This window comes from Centroberyx affinis, unplaced genomic scaffold, assembly GCF_046629955.1.
Source record: "Centroberyx affinis isolate AG114_WGS23_722 - 3 ecotype Tasmania unplaced genomic scaffold, CSIRO-AGI_Caff_v1 ptg002726l_1, whole genome shotgun sequence".
Taxonomy (NCBI): Eukaryota; Metazoa; Chordata; class Actinopteri; order Beryciformes; family Berycidae; genus Centroberyx; species Centroberyx affinis.
Genome location: NW_027280894.1, coordinates 52,632 through 74,636, shown reverse-complemented (window position 1 = coordinate 74,636; position 22,005 = coordinate 52,632). Strand labels below are relative to the sequence as shown.

Sequence of the window (22,005 nt, the reverse complement as noted above, 5' to 3'; positions counted from 1 at the left end):
ACTCCCTCCTCACTGTGTCACTCTGTCTATCTTCCATCTCCTGGAGGCGCAGGTCTGTGCAGGTTGAGACGTGTGTTGTTTTGTCTCTCTCAGGTTTCACGCATTCCAGATAATATCGCCAGGCTCCGGTTAGCTTAGCTGATAGCCATCTAGACAGTCAGTCACTGGCAGACAATGACGGATGGTGGCCTCTGCGCCGGCCTGATGCCCACGGGTGAGCGGCCTGCGCCAGGCATGGCAGTCATTCACCCTTAACAGGATCAAACCTTGCCTCGTCTCCGATGGTTATCGCCACAATCGTCTTTGTTCGCCCGTACAATTATATTGTCTCTTTTGCATTGCAAAGACATCAGACAGCCAGTCACTTCTCGTTCTGACTGATTCTGCATGTTTTAATCATTGTTTCATTTCCCCAGTTACTTGGTCTGTTATCTCCCATTTCTTTACTAATCACATCTTCAGCCAAGCTATGAATAATAATTTAATGAAGGCTTAATGAATGTGAAAAATTTACTGGGTAGCAGATTAGAATTTTATGAAGGTTGGAATAATGCACCTTCTGTAGGTCTCTGCTGAGCCTTGATCTGTAAATGAATAAGACATTTTTGGTGTCATTAACTAGAAAATACTCAATTTGTGAGGTATGGTTCATGGAACAAAAAAAGACCTTGGAATTGAAATTATTCATGGTAGACATTTCTATCTATTTTCTGTCTTTCACATTTTCAAGCTTTCTGTCTCCAACCCTCATTTTACCAGGTAACCCATGGACATTAGTCTCTTTGTAAGTTGCCCTGTGTCAGTTCTTTGCTGAGCTCTGTGTGTGTGTGTGCCTGTGTGTGTGTGTCTGTGTCAGTCTGTGTATGCATGTACGTGGCTATGTGTGTCTACCCACCTATAATCCAGCCTTGGGCAGCCTCTGTCCCCTGCAGGCTCAATGTCAGCAGTCTGACTTTGATGTCATGGCACAATTTATTCCTCTGTCTCTGCGGACTCCCCTGCTGTCCACATAATGTCAGGCAATCAATAATAATGTGACCTACCTCCCCTGCCTGCCTACTGCTTTAGTTATTCGCCCCCTGGCCTGCACTATTCCAATCTGTGACCTGCCCCTGCCCCGAGAAAACCCCCACCTCTGTCCTTCCCACTTTTACCAATAATGTTTCTATCCAGCTATGACAATAACCTCTATGTCTGTTGCCGTGGAAACATACAGCCCCCCCCCTAAAGCGCACAAATACACACAAACCACCACTACTCCTGTTTAAAAAGAAAGAAAAAAAAAAGACCGCTGACCGTTCCCTATGGAAACGGAGAGACAGAGGGAGGGAGGAAGGAAAAGAGAGGGCGGGGGGGGGGGGGGGGAGAAAAAATGAGGGAGGGGGAGAGAGAATGGAGAGAGAGAAATGGAAATGTCGGGTCTCTTCTCCATCCCTCCTCCTCCTCCTCCTGTACCCCACCCTTTGCCAGCGGAGGTATAGAGAATGGGAGAGGACAGGTGTGCCATTATGGAGCAGATTAGCAAGGAATGCTGGGAAGTTAACACAGTGGGGACTCAGTACGTGTGTGTGTGTGTGTGTGTGTGCAAGCTCATATTCCCATGGGTTTACATTAGAATGTGTGTGTGCATATTACGTGATCTGCATACCAGTTTTGCTATGTGTGCGCACTCTGTCCATATGCTGAATGATATTTGAAATATGCTCACTGGGTGTGCGTGTTTGTGAGCGTTTCCATGCGTTCATGCGTGCGTGTGTGTGTGTGTGTGTGTGTGTGTGTTTGTGCATACCACAGCTTTCTGCCACCTCCTTGCCCTTCCCATATAGCAGCTTATCTGCCTGCCTGTCTTTAAGTGCCGGAGCAGAAAATAGAAACTACTTTGTGGGAATGCATTCACTTACTTTTCTGTAAAAAAAAACAAAAAAAAACCACACCTTACGCCCAACAAAATACCATGAGACGGGTAAAGATAACGCAGGATGACGCGAGCAATGATTGAGGATGCTTTTAACTGTATATCATGAGGGAGTTTTATCTTTATTATAATGAGTTATATGTGTGAGAGTACAGAGTTGGCGTTGGCATGTGTTTGCGTGAGAGAGAGAGAGATAGAGAAAGATACACGAGGCAGTCGTCTGCATACAAATGAGGGTGTAGCTATGCATATCTATAAATATATTCCTATTTAGGTGTGTGTGCACACAGGTGTGTGTCTTTGTGTGTGAATGCGGTATTTTCCCAGCCCAGCTCGCGGTGTAGTAGGTGGTTGTTAGCGGGTACTTCCAATCCCCAGCTTCTCAGCCAGTCTAACCCCAGCCAGTCAGTCAGACAGCCATGTGGTCCCCCTCCACTCTAATTAAACTCACTGTGGTTCCAACCCCAACCAGAAAGACACAACCTCAATGCCAGACTCCATGTCAACTCCTGCCAAGACCTGTGCATGTGTGTGTGTGTGAGAGAGAGAGAGTGAGAGAGAGAAAGAGCTCCTGCACAAACATATTTACCACTCATTTTATTCCGTCAAGGCACAGTATAGAAGAATCTGAATTGGCAGCAGAGGAGCAGAGGAATAAAGAGGGAGTGAAGAGAAAGAGGGATTGAGAGGGATAAACAGCAGAGAGTGGTAGACAGCGGATTCAAAATGGGGGCATAAGCAAGGCAGTGAGGGAGTTTAGTGGATTTACAAAGCAAGAGGGAGAAAGAGAGGAATGTAGGAGAATAATAATTAACATTGAATTATTCTATCTTTGAGGGATCAGAGGGATTAATAGGAGCTTTGGTTTGGATTCTGCACATTTCACTCTATTTCAGCATGGGAGTCTGGCTGCTGTATGTAAACCTGTGTGTGTTTGTGTGTGTGTGTGTGTATATATGTGTGTGTGTGTGGGCGTCTGCATGTGTCTCGCTGTACTCCAGAAGGCCCATGAGTCTGTGCCAGTGTGTGTGACCGTGTCTGCCAGCCAGCGATTGTGTGTGTATTGATGTGTGACTTTGTACCCCCCACTTACTGAAGTTCATCCAAGCATTATAAGTTAATCCGCCATAATAGGCAAAAAGACAGAAAGTGAGGGAAAGTGGGAGGTAGGTAGGGGAGTGGAGGAGAAGCGGGGGGCATCGGAAGGTAGCGAGAAAGTGTGCGCGTGTGTGTGTGTGTGTGTGTGTAATAGCGTCTGCTGTGTGTGAGGTATGCTAGGCAGGAGAATATGGATTTAGGGCTAGACGGAGCGTTCTAAATCTCCGGCTTATGTCCTGTTTTGGGACAGCGAGTGTTGATAGCCCAGGCAGGCAGACAGCTCATGTCGTTTAGATGAAATCACAGCCTTAGCCACCCACTATCATAACTATAAATCTACCTTAAATAACATAAAACCCGTTGATTTAAGAGCCAGGGTACAGAGACGGGGCGCAAACATGTTTGCAAGAATGATTCATTGACAGAGTATGTATGTAAAGGTGAGAGATAAGAGGAGATTTAGCATTTAAGTCGACACATTGACTTGAGGTCACGGGATTAATTAGCATGGATTACTGAAAGAGTAAAAAACACACAATGTTTAAGGTGTGACTTTTGTCAAGGGTATGTTGTGTGGCTAAAAGTCACGTATTCCCAGAAACTCACTGAGTGAAGTTCTTCTTTTAGCCGGAGTTTCCCGTATCTCTCTACCTCCCACCGACTGTTGCCACTGTCAACACTGTATAAGACTGTTTGTCCAAGAGGGGGAGGGAGTGAAAGAAATGAGAGAGAAGGAGAGAGAGAGAGAGAGAGAGAGAGAGAGAAGAGGGATGTGGGGGAGGGAAAGCCGGGAGGAGGGACAGAGGGCAGGTGCAGGGTAATTCTGTGATGGAGGAGGTCTGGAGGCAGTGACCCGTACTCCGAATACACTGTCTCTCTCTCTCTCTCTCTCTCTCTCTCTCTCTCTCTCTCACTCCCTCCATCTCTTAACTGTGCTTTGATTTTTTTTTATTATTTTATTTTTTGCAATGGTCTTGCATGAATTCAGCTGAGATTTACAAGCTCCTGTTAACACACATGTACACACACACACACACACACACACTTTTCCAGCTTCCATTTCCACCCCTCTCCTCCCCCTTTTCTTTCTCCATTGCTCTTTCTCTCCACCACTGTGTTTACCCCTTCCTCTCTATCCCTCTATCTGTCTCTCACACGCGGGCTTTACCGGCCTGCTGAGCACGACGGCCTGTTAGGGGTAAAAAAAAAAACCCAAAAAAAACAAAACGAGGGATGGATAGATAAGAAAACAGCAGAGGGATGAAGAGAGAGGAAAGAAAGGGGGGATGAATCGCTGTGTACTCCAGTGGCCTGTTATCTCATTACAGCGGTACCGGCTCGTCACGCCCGGCTGACTGGCCCCCTAAGGAGCGCCCTCGCCCCCTTCTAAGACCCCCTTTATTCAGCAGGCGCTCTCGCATTTCAGCCCGGGCACAAAGGAAGGGCAATTCTCCCTGGTTTCTGAGCTGTCCGCACCAGATTTCGCTCGCATAGACACATTCGCACATATATACAAACACACACACACACACACACACACACACACACAGGGACGGGGACACGGACACATACACTGAAGCCTTGTTAGCCGCTGGTTATGAAATGATGTTGCCGGGTAATGGAGGCTAATAGGGAGAGCGAGTATCCAGTTTTTTCCACCATTTTCTCTCAATTCCACCCCTCTCATATAGCCCCATGTGGGTATTAGGAGAGGGCTTGAAGAGGGAACCGCTGTCAGCTGAAATAGTAGAAATTGTGCTCCTCTCTCTCTCTCTCTCTCTCTCTCTCTCTCTCTCTCTCTCTTTCCCCCCCTCTCTCTCCCTCTCTCCCGCTCTGCTGCCAAAATGAAGGCTCATTAGAAGTGAAGGGAGGGCTGTTTCTAAATGAGATGGGCAGAGTGCTACTCAGCACTCCTAGAGAGAGAACGAAATTGAGGGATAGAGAACAGAGAGGGGGGGGGGGCAGAGAGAGCAGGAGAAAGAAAGTGAGACAACGGAGTGAAGAAGGACATAGAGAGATCAGAGACAGAGAGTAAAGAGAGACTGCAGAGTGGAGGAAAAAGACACAACCAAGAACAACCCCACCATGTTGAGTAATACATCACTTAAACACAAGGATGAGAGAGTCATGCGAGGATCTATGTACCAATTTATCTCCGCAGGAAGCGGGAGCAAGGCGACGTCTCGGTGTTATTTACCCATAGGCCCTCTGTTCTCTCCCTCATTGTTTACCCCAGCTTGCTGTGTGTGTGTGTGTAACCCATCCACCCAGGAATAGGCCCTTTGTCAGGCCAGCAAAAACACCTGGGTGCTACAATTCAGGAAAACAGAGATAGAGGAAAAAGTTGATGCTGGTGGGATGGTGGTGTGTGTGTGTGAGGAATTGAGCTAGAGCTGTTGAGGTATTGAGGGCAAGCAGGTGTGTTTGTGCATGTGTGTGTGTGTTTGGAGGCCGTCGCTATGTGCGTGAATGTTAATGTAAAAGCAATCATACTGTAAATAGCCTACTGTAAATAGAACATGAGATGAAGTTCATCCCTTGACTCATCAGTTTTAAAATATACGTGGCTTGGCAGGACAGCCTGTTTCATTCTTCTGTGTGTGTGTGTGTGTGTGTGTGTGCATGTGTGTGTGAGAGTGAGTGTGTATGGGAGTCGGGTCCAGGAGGGAAAGCTGAGACACGCAAGAGAGACATGTTGGCCTAGTTTCACCTTTTCTTCACCTTACAACTTATCAAACATCTGAAATCTTATTTCCCTTCCGGAACAAAACAGTTTTGTCTGGCTCTGTTTTTTTTTTAATCTTAATCAAACACACAGTAAGCTCCTGTATCCTTAAAGACACACACACACACAGAGGCGTACACAAACACTGGACGCAATGGACACGCTCCAATGGGTATTATTACAGTAAATGGGCATAAATGGAGCTACCTTACGCTGTGTGTTTATCTGTACAGTGTGCAAGGAAATGACTCGCAGAATGAGTGGATTCAAGGATAGAGGGAGAGAGGAAGCGGGAGAGAGGGCAGCACTTTGTCCTAACCCTTTTAGTGAGATTAGCTGTAGCCTTAATGTCTCTCCCCTTATTTATCCTCTGAGTCAGCCTTTCTCCTCTCCCTCTCCCTCTCTCTCTCTCTGACAACCTGTCTTGACTGTAAATTATGTCCAGTGACATAACAGCGGTGTCCCTGTGTTGCGCTGCGTTGTTGTCAGTCATCCAAGACGGCGTTGGTGCCACTTGAGTTTCACCTTTGATAAAGACACAGTGGAAGGACAGTGGATATCTTGAGGACGTCCTCTCTGAAAGACATCCTTCTTTCCTCCTCTGTCTGTACCAATGGTATCCCGATACGCATTCAAAAGTGATGGACCACCAAGAATAAAAAAAATCCTTAAGGAAATTGAGTAATAAATATTGAAGTGTATAACCTGCCTTCCCAAATATTTGAAATAAACACTGTAAAATATCCAAATTACAACAGCCCTGAGAAAAAAAATCTGCTATTGAAAGATATACAGAAGATGAATTATCTTCAACCCTGTAATGTCTCGAGCTGCTCTATCTCCAGACAAGTTTATTCACCCAGGTGTACATCATAAAGACGTGTTATGGCACTGCAATCCATTAAGGTCCCATGCAAACGTAATCAATTCTACCAAAACTAAAACAAGTCGTCGGTAAACATGTCGTCCCTCACGGGCCAACAACTATGTCGCCTGGTTTTGACCTGTAGCTGCACCAGTCCGTGTTATTTTGAAAATGCTGTGCAGTGCAGTGATGAGATGCATCATTCCAAAAATACAATCAGCAGTGTGAAACCATACAGATGAAAACAGCATACTGTAGCTTGCCCCACCTCTTTTTATCGATTCCTTCATCTCCATCCATCCATCCACCCACCCATCTGTCCATCATTCATTTACCTCTCTTTCTCTCTTGTGCCTCCCTCATTTTTAAACGCACCTCATTAGGAAGCCCCATTATGGACGCCAGCGACATTAGTGGCAACATATGCAGGCAGATTGCCTCTGCCAAACAATGCATATCATTCTGGCCCATTAAAGCAAGTCATTTACCTAGGTAAATAGAGAGAGGCAGGGGGGAATTGAATAGACACACAAGGGACCCTCTCCCTCCCTCGCTCCATCCCTCTCCTCCTCCCCTCCTTCCATTTTTCCTCCTCCATCTATGAAGTTGGGGTTTTTTTGCTCTCTGTCTTCTCCTCTCTCTGCCGGTTCCTTACTTTTCAGCTCTCTAGCCTTCTCATCTTCTTCTTCACCAAACTTTGTTCCATACTGCTCAACGCTACCCTCGACAAGCCCTCTCTCTTCTTGCATTTTCCGCCTATCCCTCCCATCCTCCATTCTCTCTCTTCCCTTTTCCAAATTTCATTTTTTCGCCCAGGGCTCCTTTTTAAGGAAGGAGAGAATAGAGAGAAAGAGAGGGGAAGACAAGGACAGAGTGTGTTAATTGGAGTGCCTGGGGCGAGGGAGAAAGAGAGAGAGAGAGAGGGAGGGAGGGATGGAAGGAAGAGGGAAAAGGAGGCCCAGATTCGGGGCCCCCTGAAACATTAAATATTAACATTTTTTTTCTCATCTCTGCCCCGTTAGTGACATCCACTGATTGGGTTCTCTCTCAGTCAGAAAGGACACACACACACACACACACTCATACGCACACACACACACACACACACAAACTCCAAATTGAGTTTCCCCTGAAAATGAAAGGCAGCCAGGAGGAGACATATAGTGCAGTAATTGGCAGGACCCTCTCTGTTTTGTGCCCCTTTGATTCGGAAAGTAATGAAATTCTACTTGATATTTTTATCCAACCTCGCATGTCATTCACCGGTCGGGCCTGGCTGGCGTTTTTTTCTTTGTTGCCGCCACTGTGTAAGACTCAACCGTGAGCTCTAATGGGAGCTAGACACTGGCTATTGTCGTGCTAACTTACTTTTAATGGAGCCACATACTGTATAATGGCACCAGATTGTGTCAGCTGAAAAACATTAGCTTTATAAATGGCCTAGATATTCAGTGTGAGAGATGAGTTCAATTTTACACTGCTAACTCTAATGGGGAAGAGCACTCACAGGATCCTTCGGTTTATCAGTGAGACTATATATCAAAGCTACTTTTGCAGAAGCACTTACGCAGCACTAAAACTCTGAAGAATCGTGTATTCATAGCTCTATTTATAATCTTTTTACCCCTCCGTTTGTCTTTGTTTTTTATTTTTTCAACCGCCGCTCTCTCTCTCTCCGGAGTGGGGCGGAAGACTGCAATGTCAGCTGTTCAAATTCATATTCAGCTCATGCACTCTGTCTCCGTTTTTTTTGTTTTTTGTTTTTTCTGCTTCTTGTTCCTACCATCTATCCTTGTCCTCATATTCTTCCCCTGACTCACTGGCTCATGTTCGGAGAGGACAAACACACCCACCCACCCACACACACACCTACACACACACACCTACACACACACACACACACACACACATCGACCAGACAGCTCTAACTCTCTTGCCTGAATGGGGTTGACTTCTCACCCCGTTGCCAAGACAACAGGACTGGCGAGGGGGAATCTCTTGGTAGACAAAAGAGTGTGTGAGGGGCCGACCTTGTAGCCCACTTCACACTGTTTGTCTTGAGCCCCTAAACTACTACAAGATGGCACACACACACACACACACACACACACACACACACAAACACCAGTAAAGCTGTGATTTATCTACTGAAATTGCACACACTGTGATGTTACCTCTCTGCCCTCCACTCTATCTATCTAGCACAGCAGACACTGTCACTTACACACACTGTGCACACACACACACACACACACACACACACACATACATACACACACACACACACACACACACACTAATGCACACACACACAGGGCTTGGCAGGCAGACATCATTTGCCGAGTCATTGAACTGACTTGGGGTTCTGCATTTTATTGCGCTGAGGAGGATGCGCAGATGCTAATATTGTTAGTGCAGCCATTGGGTTTATGGCTGTGGAGAAGACTGATGTGTACCCAGGCTAATTGCTAATAGCCTTCTGCTTGATTCAGCTGCATTACGTCAACGTCGAGTCCCTGGGAACGTCAAACTTCCTCCAACTTCACGTCCTTGTTCCCTCTCACTGCCTCTGTCCTCTAGCTCTCCTACCCTCCCTCACTTTAAATGAAGTTTAACTTATGAATATAAATTAAGTTAAACATGTTTCAAATTTAAATCAGATCCAAGTTACTTCAAGTGTATTTTACACAGACGCGCCCCACTTCACACAGACACTGAAATGTAAAAAGAGAGAAAAGAGGTTAATGTGAGAATCATAAAGCCATAACAAAACAGACAAATGGAACAAATAATAATAAAAATAAACAGAAAACAGAATAATAAAAGCTAACAGCATTCTCACCTAGCAAATAATAAAATGTATTTCCACTCTCCTCTCTCCTGTCGCCTGTTTCCTCTCTCCAACGCTAGAACAGACAAACAGTAGCTGGTGTGTTTAGTGCCCAGAGACTCAGTCCAATAAATAAACTGAGTGGTCAAATAAAGTATGGCCGCCTCTCTCCTCCGCTAGACTCAGATGACCCTTGCCACCAGCTGCGACCTGCATCTGTGTGTGTGTGTGTGTGTTTGTGTGTGTGTGTGTGTGTGTGTGTGTGTGTGTGTGTGTCGCCACTGCAGGGTCCCAGGTGTGAGCTGCTAGGCATTTTGCCATTACCCAGGTGGTACATTGGAACAAGCCCAGACAGACAGACAGACAGACAGACCCCCCATATCCTGTAATTGCGGCGCGAGGGCTTAGCATGTGGTATTTCTACATCCGGGATAGGACTATCTCACCCTGAATCATGCCACCTCCCCTGCCCCCAAACACACACACACACACACACACACACACACACACACTTCTACACACACAACCCTCATAAAACTCAGCCAATCCATTAAAAACCAGCCCACATTGGCGCCCAGTTGCACCAAGAAATGAAATACGAACACCGCAGATAAGATGTTATTGTGTTTGACTCCAACTGCAGTCCCCGATATCATCTCTACCGCACAATAGACCTCCACTATCGACCGCAAGTTATGACTGAAGAGGCTTTTGACTGGCCTGAGAACAATCAGATTTCCAAGTTTCTTTTGTCTGCCGCTCAGATTGCTCTAATTGGTTCTTGGGAGTGCTGCTGCTGCCCGTGCGTCATTAGGCAGAAATAAAGTTGTTTTGTGCCTCCTTGTGAAGTTCATCACAGGCAGACAGACAGACAGACAGACCTTCGCTGTTTGTTGTTACAAACTCTGAGAGAGTCTCTCATCTCTGAACCTGAAGCCCTCTCCTTGGGGAAGACGCAGAAGCAGACTGGCCACTCCTGACTCAGACTCAGAATTACTTAACCGGCCAAGGATAATGAATGTACAGGAGTTTGTCTCAGTAACAATGGAGCAGTGACATGTTTAGTAGAAGTAGTGCTTCGTTAATTCGACTCACACACAATGCAACACAGTACCATCGCACTGGGAACAAAATGGCCGTTTGAACCTCTCTGTAGACACTTTGTGAAGACTAAACCTATTACTGAAGCCTCTCCTGTGGTGGAAGTGGGTGATCTGTGTTGTCCAGGATACTCTGAAATTTTACTAACTGATGTAGAAACATTAGTGCACACAGACACACAGGTACAGCACCTCACATTCAGTGCAAGGGGACGATGCAAAGACATTAGACATCACATTAGACAGCCGTATTTGCAGTGGCAGTTACAGTAATGGAAGTGGAAATTGGGTCTTTTGGGCTGTATTAGTGCTGTAGTTGTTTATGGCCTATGCAAGGTTTCAGGTAAAGATAGGGATGTGTAGAAAACAAGTGCAAGTTGAGACATAAGTTTGTGTTTAGGCTTCACTTATGGCCTTGTTTTAGATTTGACAGGCTCTTTACACAGACATAAATACCCCCTCCTCCACTCTCTCCCTCTATCCATCCATCTCTCTCTCTCTCTCTCTCTCTCTCTCTCTCTCTCTCTCTCTCTCTCTCTGGCCATTTCTCTCTGTTATCCTAGCCTATGGGTAAATGTCAGTGTGCTCCTAATTAGCATCAGATACATATCAATGCTCTCTCCTCTCAAAGGTCAGCACTTAGCAGGACACCAACAACAAATCACAGCACTTAGGCTAATATGGTTCTAGTATGGATGCACATGTCATTCAAAGCATACAGATGCACACAATGAGCAATATATCTATTTCTGTGTCTGGTTGTCACTGTCTCAGTACGTTTTTCCTTTTCTTTTCCTGTCTCGCTGGTTGCTAAATAGTTTCACTTCTTCTCCAAACTTGTTGTGTTCTGCATATTCTATTTTATTCTTGGGATTTAACAGTCTCACACCTTAATTGCCAAACTTCCCGTCTCTCTCTCTCTCTCTCTGTCTGCCTCCCTGCCTATTCCCTTTTTTCTGTATGGCATGTCTGTCTCTGACTATATTACTCTTTCTGCTTCTGTCTATCTCGCTGTCACTGGCTTTCTCACCTCTCTCTCTTGTCTTCTTTATGTGGCTTTCATTGTTGGGGAGCATTTGTGTGTGTGTGTGTGTGTGTGTGTGTGTGTGTGTGTCTGTGTGTGTGTGTGTGTGTGTGTGTGTGTGGTGTGGTGTGTGTGTGTGTGTGTGTGTGTGTGTGTGTGCCAGCAGCTGCTGTTCCTGTGCTGCACCTGTTCCTGTCTCATCAGGCGGGTGTTGACGGACTCCAGGCCTTACATGGACCCACCCTGACACTGGCACTCTGACCTGACTCACCCCCCCCCCCCCCCCCCCCCCCCCCCCCACACACACACACACACACACACACACACACACACACACACACATACATGCAGCCCACCATGCATCTCAAACATTCAGCTATTCAAACTATGAGAGGGAAGAGTGAAAAACGACTGAAATTTCACACTTCCTCCAGCTTTGCCAGACAACTAACGTCATGGCACGCTCACTATGTGTTACACTTACTCTTTATTTCTCTACACTCTGCAGCACAACTACAACTTTCTACCACATGACTGCTGCATTTCTAGTAGATGATGCAACATACAGCCTGAATTCATTTGGGGTATTTTTAATCTCATGAGAGTGACACCCTCTTTCTCTGCTTCATTCTTGCTTTCATCTTTGCTTGTTTGTTTTTGTATATCAGAGGCTGGATGTTCCCCAGACATAATCTTTGGATTTTTAATTCGTCCAGCATAGATGAGGAACTGAAACCCAATTTTTTTCTGCAGACAGCCATGAAACACCTGCACTACAAGGAGTTAAAAATCAGATTTTCTGATTGCCATGTCACCCCTGTCACCCCTTCAAGGCAGAAGGCTGCAACATGTTTCGATCCAGTTATTGTTGGAGTATTCAGTATGAACTAACAAAACCATTGTAATTTCTCACTTTAGGAAGAGTTTCCTCAGGTCTTGTTTATTTTTTTTCCATCTTATAGTACACACATCATTTTAAACACATCTGTGTTTCCAGCTTGTGGCAACACACATTTGTGTTACTTTTCAACTCAACACATTTTAACACCACCATATGTTGTGTCAGTACTTGTTGCTATTAACACGCGTTGTGTTGGAAAGTAAAACAAATGTGTGTTGCCTCCAAATAGACACACAGATGTGTTGAAGATGACACATCGTTTTTAATACATCCCTAGCACATCATCCATTAGTGTGAGCACCCACTGAAGAGCCTTTTCTGTTTTTCTGTCCTACATTAGATACTCTTGGATAATTTTCTGAGATGGGCCAAGTTTGTCTGACAAATTGAAACTGACTGTACTAATTGAATTGTCTGAGAAGTGCAAACCCGGCCCATCCAGCAGGGCAGGAAGACTAAAGCGAGCGGTGAGCGAATGTGAAAGGTTCGTAAACAAGAGTTTGAGCCAAGTCCGATCTGAAGCGTTAGGGGGCCATTACAAATGTCAGAGAGGCTGGGGCACCCAGCCACGCCCTGCTGGGACACACACACACACACACACACACACACACACACACACACACTAATATACACACAGACCCTCAGCCTCGTGATGACTCCCATGAGTCAGTGACATTGTGTCTACGGTGATAGTATCACAACATACGGGGGGGGCTGCAGTGTCAGCATTGTTGATTAAAATAGAAAGCAACTATAAGGTTATTGGGAAATAATGCCAGACATAATGGAAAAGCTGCTGATTAGTGGAAAGTGATGAACTTTTAATAAAGAAGTGATATATATTTTTAGGTTGTTTTTTAGTGGTGTGGTGTGGTGTGGTGTGTGTGTGTGTGTGTGTGTGTGTGTGTGTGTGTGTGTGTGTGTGTGTGTGTGTGTGTGTGTGTGTGTGCCCCCTCGTGCTGTAAGTGACTCAGTGCTGGTGACTTTGAGACTGTGTCTTCTGCAGTAGGACACTGTTTGCTTTGCCAACAGTCAAACATACTAATCCTGTTAGAGGCCAAGGATGATTCGGGCCACACACACACACACACACACACACACACACACACACACACACAGTACACAGGTACACAGGTACACACAGACACCCACTGGCCTTCCCTCGTCCATTACGTACTACCTTGCAGTCCTCTTCCCCCTTTATCCTTACAACATAATATTCACTTCATAGATCAAGTCTTCCATACGCACCTCGTCACAGTGTTGGCACTGGTGCAGATCTCTGTGCTCTATCTCTATGACGCATGAGTGGAGCAGCTCTCTCCCGCCCCTACCACCATCATCACGGTGTATACAGTAGACTAAAGCTATGCTACCCAGACCATCCATCACACTGCGGCCGAGCGCTGTTTGGTTTTGCAGGGAGGCAAATACTGTCAGTGGAAGGGGGTTCATACTAGAGTCATAAAGAGGCCCTAGTTGGTGAATAGGGGTGACACACATGTAGGCTAGGCTTAATACATGTACATTTGGGTTTGCACACAAGTACACACATGCTCACACACATGCACTGTCTCTTGTTCTCTTTCTTTCTCTCACTCTCCCTTTCTTCCCCTTTCTCACTGATTCACTATTTCTTTGTGTCTTCTCATCTCCATCTTGCATTCTCTTCTTATCTCTCCTCTCTGTCTTTATTTCACACACACACACACACACACACACACACTCACATAGACAAGAAACACAAGCGAGTTTGTGCCCAGGGTATTAAAGAATGCTCTTTGAGAATAAGGGATAAAAAGAGGCGAATCGGAGAGAAAGAGGCGCCGAGTTTGATGTCCAGAATACAACAGTAGGTGAGGGGAGAACAAGAGAGAAAAAGAGGACAGGAGAGAAGAGGATCCAGCTGCTTCTTTTCATAATGAGGGGCACCCGCTTGAGTTGTGTGTGTGTGTGTGTATGTGTGAGAGAGAGAAAGAGAGAGACGGAGAGAGAGAGATGGATGCAGGCAGACAGAGAGTATTAAAGGTGATTTTACATTAACTTTTCAGTAGATGTGGGACTGAGTCGACTTTCCAGGTCTGCTCCACAGTGCTTTAACTGCAGACCATGGATTGTTTTTTACACACACACACACACACACACACACACACACACACACACGCACACACTATACTTACTATACTGTGGCTTTTCAGCACGGGTGGTTTTTGTTGCTCATAAATATCCCATGCATTATAAATATACAGTGAGCGTATGTGTGTGTGTATGTGTGTGTATGTGTGTGTGTGTGTGTGTGCGCCTACTGGTCACAGTCTGACCGTCTCGTTCCCATCTGTCTTTCTCCCCCGGTCACGCACCCCATCACACACCACCTCACACACACTTTCCCTCTCTTTGGCTAAATCCGATTATCTGGCCTGCGTCAGCTAACGAGACCCCCATGTAGCAAGACCCCACCAGCAACCCCCACCCCTCTCTTTCACTCCTCTCTCTCACCCCTCTCTCACTCTCTCTCTCTCTTACACACACACACACACACACACATTCAGACAACCAACAACCTCCCTCTCCAAATATACAAACACACACACACACACACATACACACTGCTTTAGGCTCAGACTGGATGGAGGACTCCCTAATTATGCTTTAATTGCCCGTCTCTGTCTGTCCAGCTGCCTCATGGGTAAAACCACAGAACAGCAGCCTCATTGATCAGCCCGGACCAAAACATATTGAGAATGACACCGCATGACGTACACAAAAGAGGAAGAGAGGCTGAGAGGGAGGAGAGAAAGAGAGATGGAGGGAGAGAAAAAAAATCAAAAGAGAGCTTGGGAGGGGGAGAAAGAGAGGGAGATGCTAACACTTTATTATACACTGTTTTGAACGAGAGTAGGCGGCTGAAATGATCTCAAAAGTGAGAAAACGAGTACATATAAAGCAAAAGGTTAAGTTATTTTAAATGATGTTCAGCTAAGCGTGGCAGTTTTGTGTAGGAGGTTGGCTCTGCTTTCCCTGCATGCATGGGAAGAGAACGTGGTGGACGATGGGAGACTGTGCAACTATAAATCACTGCGCAAAAGATAAATACATGGTTGCTTACCTGAAATAGTTCCAAAAATAAGCCATGACTACATCAGCTACACTGAGTTAATAACATTTAATCTTTAAAATGTAGGAATCTGCAAGCCCGATATAATAAAAAAACACAAACAACTTTTTATTACTTAAAGGTCAGTGTTCTTACTTTGGATTACTAGTCACCTACTATCACTCAACATATAGTGTATGCGAATTATCTACTGGGGGCACACAGATGATTTTGGTGCCTGTTCTCATAACGGGCCAAACTCATTGTGTTCCTTTAAGGTCAGGTTATTTGGGTTAAGCTACTTATCCGGGTTAATGTTAACTGAGTTAAGGCATTTACACGCACCGTTCCAAAACCAGGTTACTTGAGTAACCGGGTTAAGAATGGAATCCTCTGTGAATGTTAACCAGGCCAGTGAGTCACTTGAGTTAATGATGCTGTGTGTGTGTGTGTGTGTTTTTCCCATGCAGCACTTAACGGGACTCTTAAATCCTGAGTGCTGCTTAAAACCATAGCACTTGGTTTACTCACACATTCTTGTACGTTTGCTTGTCTGGCTAGCTGTTTGTGTTGGCCCAGAAACTGAGGGGGATTTTCTTTTGGGCCGCATCCCTCTTACAACTCAGAACATGAGAGTAGGCTTGCAACAATACTGTTGGTTCACTTGAGAGCTACTTAGACAATAACACTTACTACTTAGAGAGAGAGAGAGAGAGAGAGTGGGGTGTTGGATAGGGACAAAGAGAGAGAGAGAGAGAAAGAATCAAAGGAAATAAAGACGGAAGGAAAGCGAGAGACAGGGCGAAGAGAGAGACGCGGGAAGTGAGAGCGTAAATAGAGGAAGTGAAAGAGTAAAATGGGACATGGCAGCGAGGAGAAGTGGTGGCGTTGGAGGAATGAGAGAAATGAAGACAGAGAGAGTGAGATCTTTTCATCAAATGTCAACACCCGACTGACCTTTGACCTCTCTGTGGTTTGTGGGTCACGGTGATTCTCGGTGTCTGACCTTGGTGGAATGTCTCGATCACACACACACACACACACACACACACACACACACTAAACTGACACAAACACACACACACGCACACTCTTTTCCACATCACACAGGTATACACACACTCATACACAGAGACGCACTTAGCACTGAGTGACCAAAGTGTGTATTTTTAACATGCCTCTCTATTTCTCATCTATATTTACTTTCTGCTTTCTTTCTCTCCTCCCCTCCATCCCCTTGCTCGCAGCAGTGTGGCCGCCCCTCAGCTCCACTCAGCTCTCCTTAGACACGAGCAAACACTCTTTCATCTTCCCCATCTTCGTCTCTCTGCCCTGTTATTAAGACAAGCCTGACAGACAACTACGATTCCCAGAAGCCCGTCCTCCGCACCCTTCACCGTCTTCTCCTCACAACAAATAAATTATTGAAGTGAAGATTTTGTAGTCCCAAGATTGATGATATGATTAATTCATGTTATATACAGGCCTGGGTTGTTCATTAGCAACATGTATGTCCACAGTATGAATATTAATTTGAGTGTAGATTTCTTGCTTCTAATGATCCTCAACTTAACTGTTTGTGTTTGGAGTGTACGCAGCACAGAAAGGTTTTGGTAGGAGTTGTGTGCTGTGTGCTTCCCTTATGCATCCATTATTTACTCCACACACACACGCACACACACTCACACACTTCCAGTTGACTTTTCCATGGCAGTACTGTAGCTTACAGTAAATACGGCTCCATTCCCACAACCCAGTGCTCTTTTACTGGCATACCAGCTAATTTTGTCTAAGTATGTCTGGCAAGCACTATCCTTCATGTAAGCCTGCCAAAGTGTATGTGAGGGCTGCATTGCACTTATGTATATCATATTGCATACAGTATGCAAATATGCTGTCCATATGCTCACGGCTTACTTTACTGATTTGATAGGCGATGATTGTAAAAATTGATTTGGCAATTTTACCTCAGTCAATTAAACAATATTGTCCCATTCTTTGTATCAGTCCGGTGTTTCTATACGTTAGATAGTCTAGCAGTCACACAAGGCTGTGAATGGCAGCGCCTTCATGCATTACTGTACCAAAGGATTTATGACACTGTACATGCTGCAGTGACTTCATTAGCAGAAATGGAGTTCCTTCCCTTCCTCCCCGTTCTCCCCCCCCACCCCCACCCCCCGTTCCCCCTGCCTCCCTCTTCCCACTCCTCTCTGTAATCCAATCGCTGTCCCTCCATAGCTAGATGTACAGACACACACACAAACACACACAGAGTTAGAGAAGCTATAGTGTTCCCTATCCCCACAGGAGCCATTCTGTGTCCATCCCGCGCCCCAGTTGCTTACTCTCCCATTGATATCCGGTACACTGTGTGCATCCTAATGTTTCTATTGAATGGAGAGCACCGACACCGCTAGCCAGGAGGGTCACTGAGGGCCTTCTGGCTTCCCACAGGGTCCCTTACCATTTTTTGCTGCTGTTCATTCACCTTTAAAGTGCTAAGTTTACACCGAACTCAGAAGAAGAGTCTGGGTTTAAAAAGAGTAACTAACTTATTGTTTGTGGTGGAGGATTTGTGGTAATCTGTGTGTGAAGTATCAGCCTGTGTGTGTGTCTATGCGTGTGTGGTCTGTGCGATTATCCTCTGGCACAGCCACACTGTGTATCTGTTTTCTGTCTCAAGTGTGCAGGTGTGTATTGCGTGCATGTGTGTGTCTGTGTACATGTTTTTCCATCGGGGGAGGCATTATGCTTTAAAGTGTGGGGTAATCACAGACCACGGCCTCTTGTTGCTGTCTGTCTGTCTATCTACCAGTGTGTGTGTGTGTGTGTGTGTGTGTGTGTGTGATGAGTGTTATCAGCCTTAGGCATCGCAGGAAAAGGCGTTCTCCGGCCCTGATAAAGTCCCACATGGACGCCACTTGGCTGTCCTGGTTCTCCTAACTCTCTGTTTAAACAGTCGGAAGCCCTGAGGCTATTAAACAAACACACAGGCTTTCAATCTAATAACAAGGAGACAAGTTTTAGTCACTACCTTTTTATTCTTTTATCCCTCCCCTTCCCACTCTCTCATCACTCCCCCTTGTCCTCCTTTGACAGACAAGTACTGTATGTGTATTTGAACTTATTGCGCAACGTGGCCTTCAGACTTCTGGCTGGCTTTCAATGGCTTGATGTCTTTTATTATTACTTTTACTTTTACTATTGCTGTGAATATTACCATTACTACGATGCTGTGCTATTCTAATATTGTCCTATCCTTTTAGTGCTGTATTGTCAATAGGGATGTATGAGAAGTATTACTTACTTACTGTCAAAGAAATCACAATTTGCAACCAGATATCTAGTAATGTGGGATCTAGTAAAAAATAAGCTTATATCTCTATTCTGTGCTGGACTTGTCCAACCACTGAATGTCAGTCAACAAATAGTTTTCTCTAGTTTTATTTCAGCATAATACAACTTGTCATCATGATACCAAACTGGTATTGGTGTCATGGGGTCAAATTAAATCCTTGTGTAAATCCTCAAAGCCCTTATTGTTGCACATTGCTATCAATCCCTCTGGCTTCATAGTTGAGGAAGTACCTCCCTGTTCATATTCTCCTCTCTGTGTCTTTGTGTGTCTCTCTGCAGTGTGCAGCGGGCTTGTGACCGTGAAGGTGACTCCTACAGTGGAGGTGATAAAAGGAGAATCGGCCAGTCTGCCCTGCACCTACACCGTCTCGCCCTCCTCAAACAACAATGTCGTTGAGTGGTTCATTGTAAGTCAACTCTGGATATGGATTTTCTTCGAAATTCAAATATTGAAAGAAATGACCATTGTCATTGCTTTTCATTTCAAAGCTATGAAGAAATTAAGAACAGATCTGTCAAATGCTCTGTCAAATGTTATGTTATCCAAATTGGGTTTGTAGATACTGTTTGATTTGGTGAAACCAAAACTGAATTAGTCCCTGTTATCTCTCACTCTCTCTTTTTGGGGAATATTGTAGAAAAAATGGTGTTACTTAAGTCTTACAGAATGTTTACATTTTTGTCCTTATACCTTATACTCCCTATGTAGGTGTAATGTTTATATACTAGAAAGGTTCTGGTTGGGAAACTAGCAAATAAATTAGATTTTTGAGAATTATTAAAATTAGATTTTTGAGAATTATTTCTTCCCATGCTCCCTTGCTGCCTTCCAAACCTCCAAACCTGACATATATTGTCTTGTCTCCTCTTCCAATCCCTTCCTTCCCTTCCTCCCTCTGTCCATCTCTCCCTTCCTCCCTACTCTCCCTTCATCCATCCCTCCTCATATTTCTCCCACCCGCCTCTTCCTCCCTCCGTCTCCTCATTCAGGAGCAGGAAACCAGGAAGCGCGTGGCGTTCCGCTCCCAGAGCGGTGACGGGAAAAGCGACGAGGGCACGCCTCTGTCCGGGCGCGTCACCATGGGCGAGGACTACACCCTGACCATCTCCCCCGTCCAGCCCGCCGACGAGCTCTCCTTCTTCTGCCAGGTCACCGCCGGCCCCGCCGGGGTGGGAGAGGCCGTCACCATGCTCAAAGTCTTCTGTGAGTCCGCCGGCGCCCTTCAGCCTTTTTATGCGACCCCACTGTGACCTTTCAATAGCGACTCCCCCCCCCCACTTTCCAATCTGTTTCTGAAGCCTGGAATTTACAACTTGGTTTGTAACTGTCTGCCACTAAAGGTTTACGGCCTTAACCAGATCTGTGCGTGTGTTCATGCATACTTTCACTTAGAGAGGGCTTAATTGTATCTAAAGCATGTAATGCATTTTGCTGATTGCAGTTTGCATGTGTTTGAACGCCATGCAAAACCTATTCAGAGAAATAAAGTGTCATGATGGGTCATTTGTCACAATTTTCCACATCTGTCAAGAAATGAAGCGGATTTCGCATAATATTGTGACGTCATGTGCAGGAGGACTTTTAAGGCTTTTCCATAGCGTTGGGTTACCAATTCCCGTTGATCAGTTCCCCAGAGGTCAATTAAGCACAATCTAATCACTCTTGACACAATTGATGAATAGTTCAATCCCACCTGTCATGTCTCATAGATCTCACCTTAATCACTGTCCTGATTTATCACCATGGTGCTGACGGCTGACCCTGGGCTCCATGTCCTTGCCCCTCCCACGAAAACCCTGTACAGACATCAATCACACTTTTAGCATTTAGGTACCGTGCCAAAATGAATAGGACCCATTTGCATTTTGGATTGGACTGATCAATCACTCTAAAGAGGGAGAGAGTAGCGTTGGAGAACAGTGAAACGATGCTTTCCTTAGTTAAGTTACTATTCGAAAAAAGGGCTTGTAAGTCATTCATTAACATTCATGCACTCAAAAGGCTCTGGACTTTAAAAGAATCTCATAAAAGAGGCTATTAATTGTGAATGAGCCAGACTATTGTGCAAAGTGCCATCTTAGACAATACCTCAATGAAGTGCTGTTTCACAAAGGCCTTTTTTGGATGGAGTTAATGGCCGGAGTCCTAAGACTACAGCCTGTCTCACAAAGCAACATTTATTCTTTGTCCGCGTTTGGCCGCTCAACTCATTGGGAATGAATTATAGTGTGTCTGTCCTCTCCTGACTTAATGCGGCTGAGTTATGATGTCTCTCCCCGCGAGGATTGAGCCGTAGCAGTGGTAGTCTGGTCTCTCTCCAGGGAGGCCCACAGTGGAGAGTAAACAGTAATTGCTGAGCAGAAACACACTAGTAGAGAATGAAAACAGTGACATCCTGCCTCCTCTTCCCGGTCAGCAGCCGCACTGTAGGAAGGGAGGGGTTTGGCGGTGGGTGGGTGGGGGGGGGGGGTACTTGTCCTCTGTCTACCTCAGTGTTCGTTATTTTCTCTCTCAATTTTTCAATTTAATCACCTTTGTCGGGATGAAGCGAATTTATTTCTCTGAACGAGGCGGTGAAAGAGAGAGGGAGAGAGCGAGGGGTGAAGCAGAGACATTCAAGTTCAGAGTGAGGAAGGCGAATGAACCTGCCTTTGAATTTTAACTAGTCCTCGTCGTGCAACTAAATAAGAGTGCTTACAACTTGCTTACGGCTGCCTGCATTATATATAGCAAGGGAACGGCTATAAAAGAAGGCTACAACAGTCCTGGGACCAATGTAACAAAGGACACTAAAAAACAAAATCAATGAATTGAGTAAGTGAGACAAACAGAGAGCGAGAGAGAGAAAGAAATAGAGAGAGAGACCCACACACACACACAGATACCCATCCAGAGATATTACACGTCTGCTGTTTATTTTTATAAGTAGCCGACAGCTGCGGATAGTGATAGCATGACCTTGCATGTGAACGAGTGAGCAAGGGAATAAAGGAGAGAAGCAGAGGGAACACTCACACCTGTGGTTGTGTGTGTGTGTGAGAGAGAGAGAGAGAGAGAGAGGTGTTTTTTTTTCCTGTGATTTGACCCTT

General features: G+C 45.4%; 1 protein-coding gene across 2 annotated transcripts in view; it reads left to right on the top strand.

The window, feature by feature from the left end:
- The window catches only part of bcam (basal cell adhesion molecule (Lutheran blood group)), a 51,857-nt gene that overhangs the window by 16,346 nt on the left and 13,506 nt on the right, over window positions 1-22,005 (top strand). For both annotated transcript variants that reach the window (XM_071535533.1, XM_071535532.1), the window contains exons 2-3: window positions 19,195-19,322; window positions 19,906-20,119. In XM_071535533.1, coding sequence (XP_071391634.1) covers window positions 19,195-19,322; window positions 19,906-20,119 — 342 coding nt within the window. The remainder of the gene's footprint in view (window positions 1-19,194; window positions 19,323-19,905; window positions 20,120-22,005) is intronic.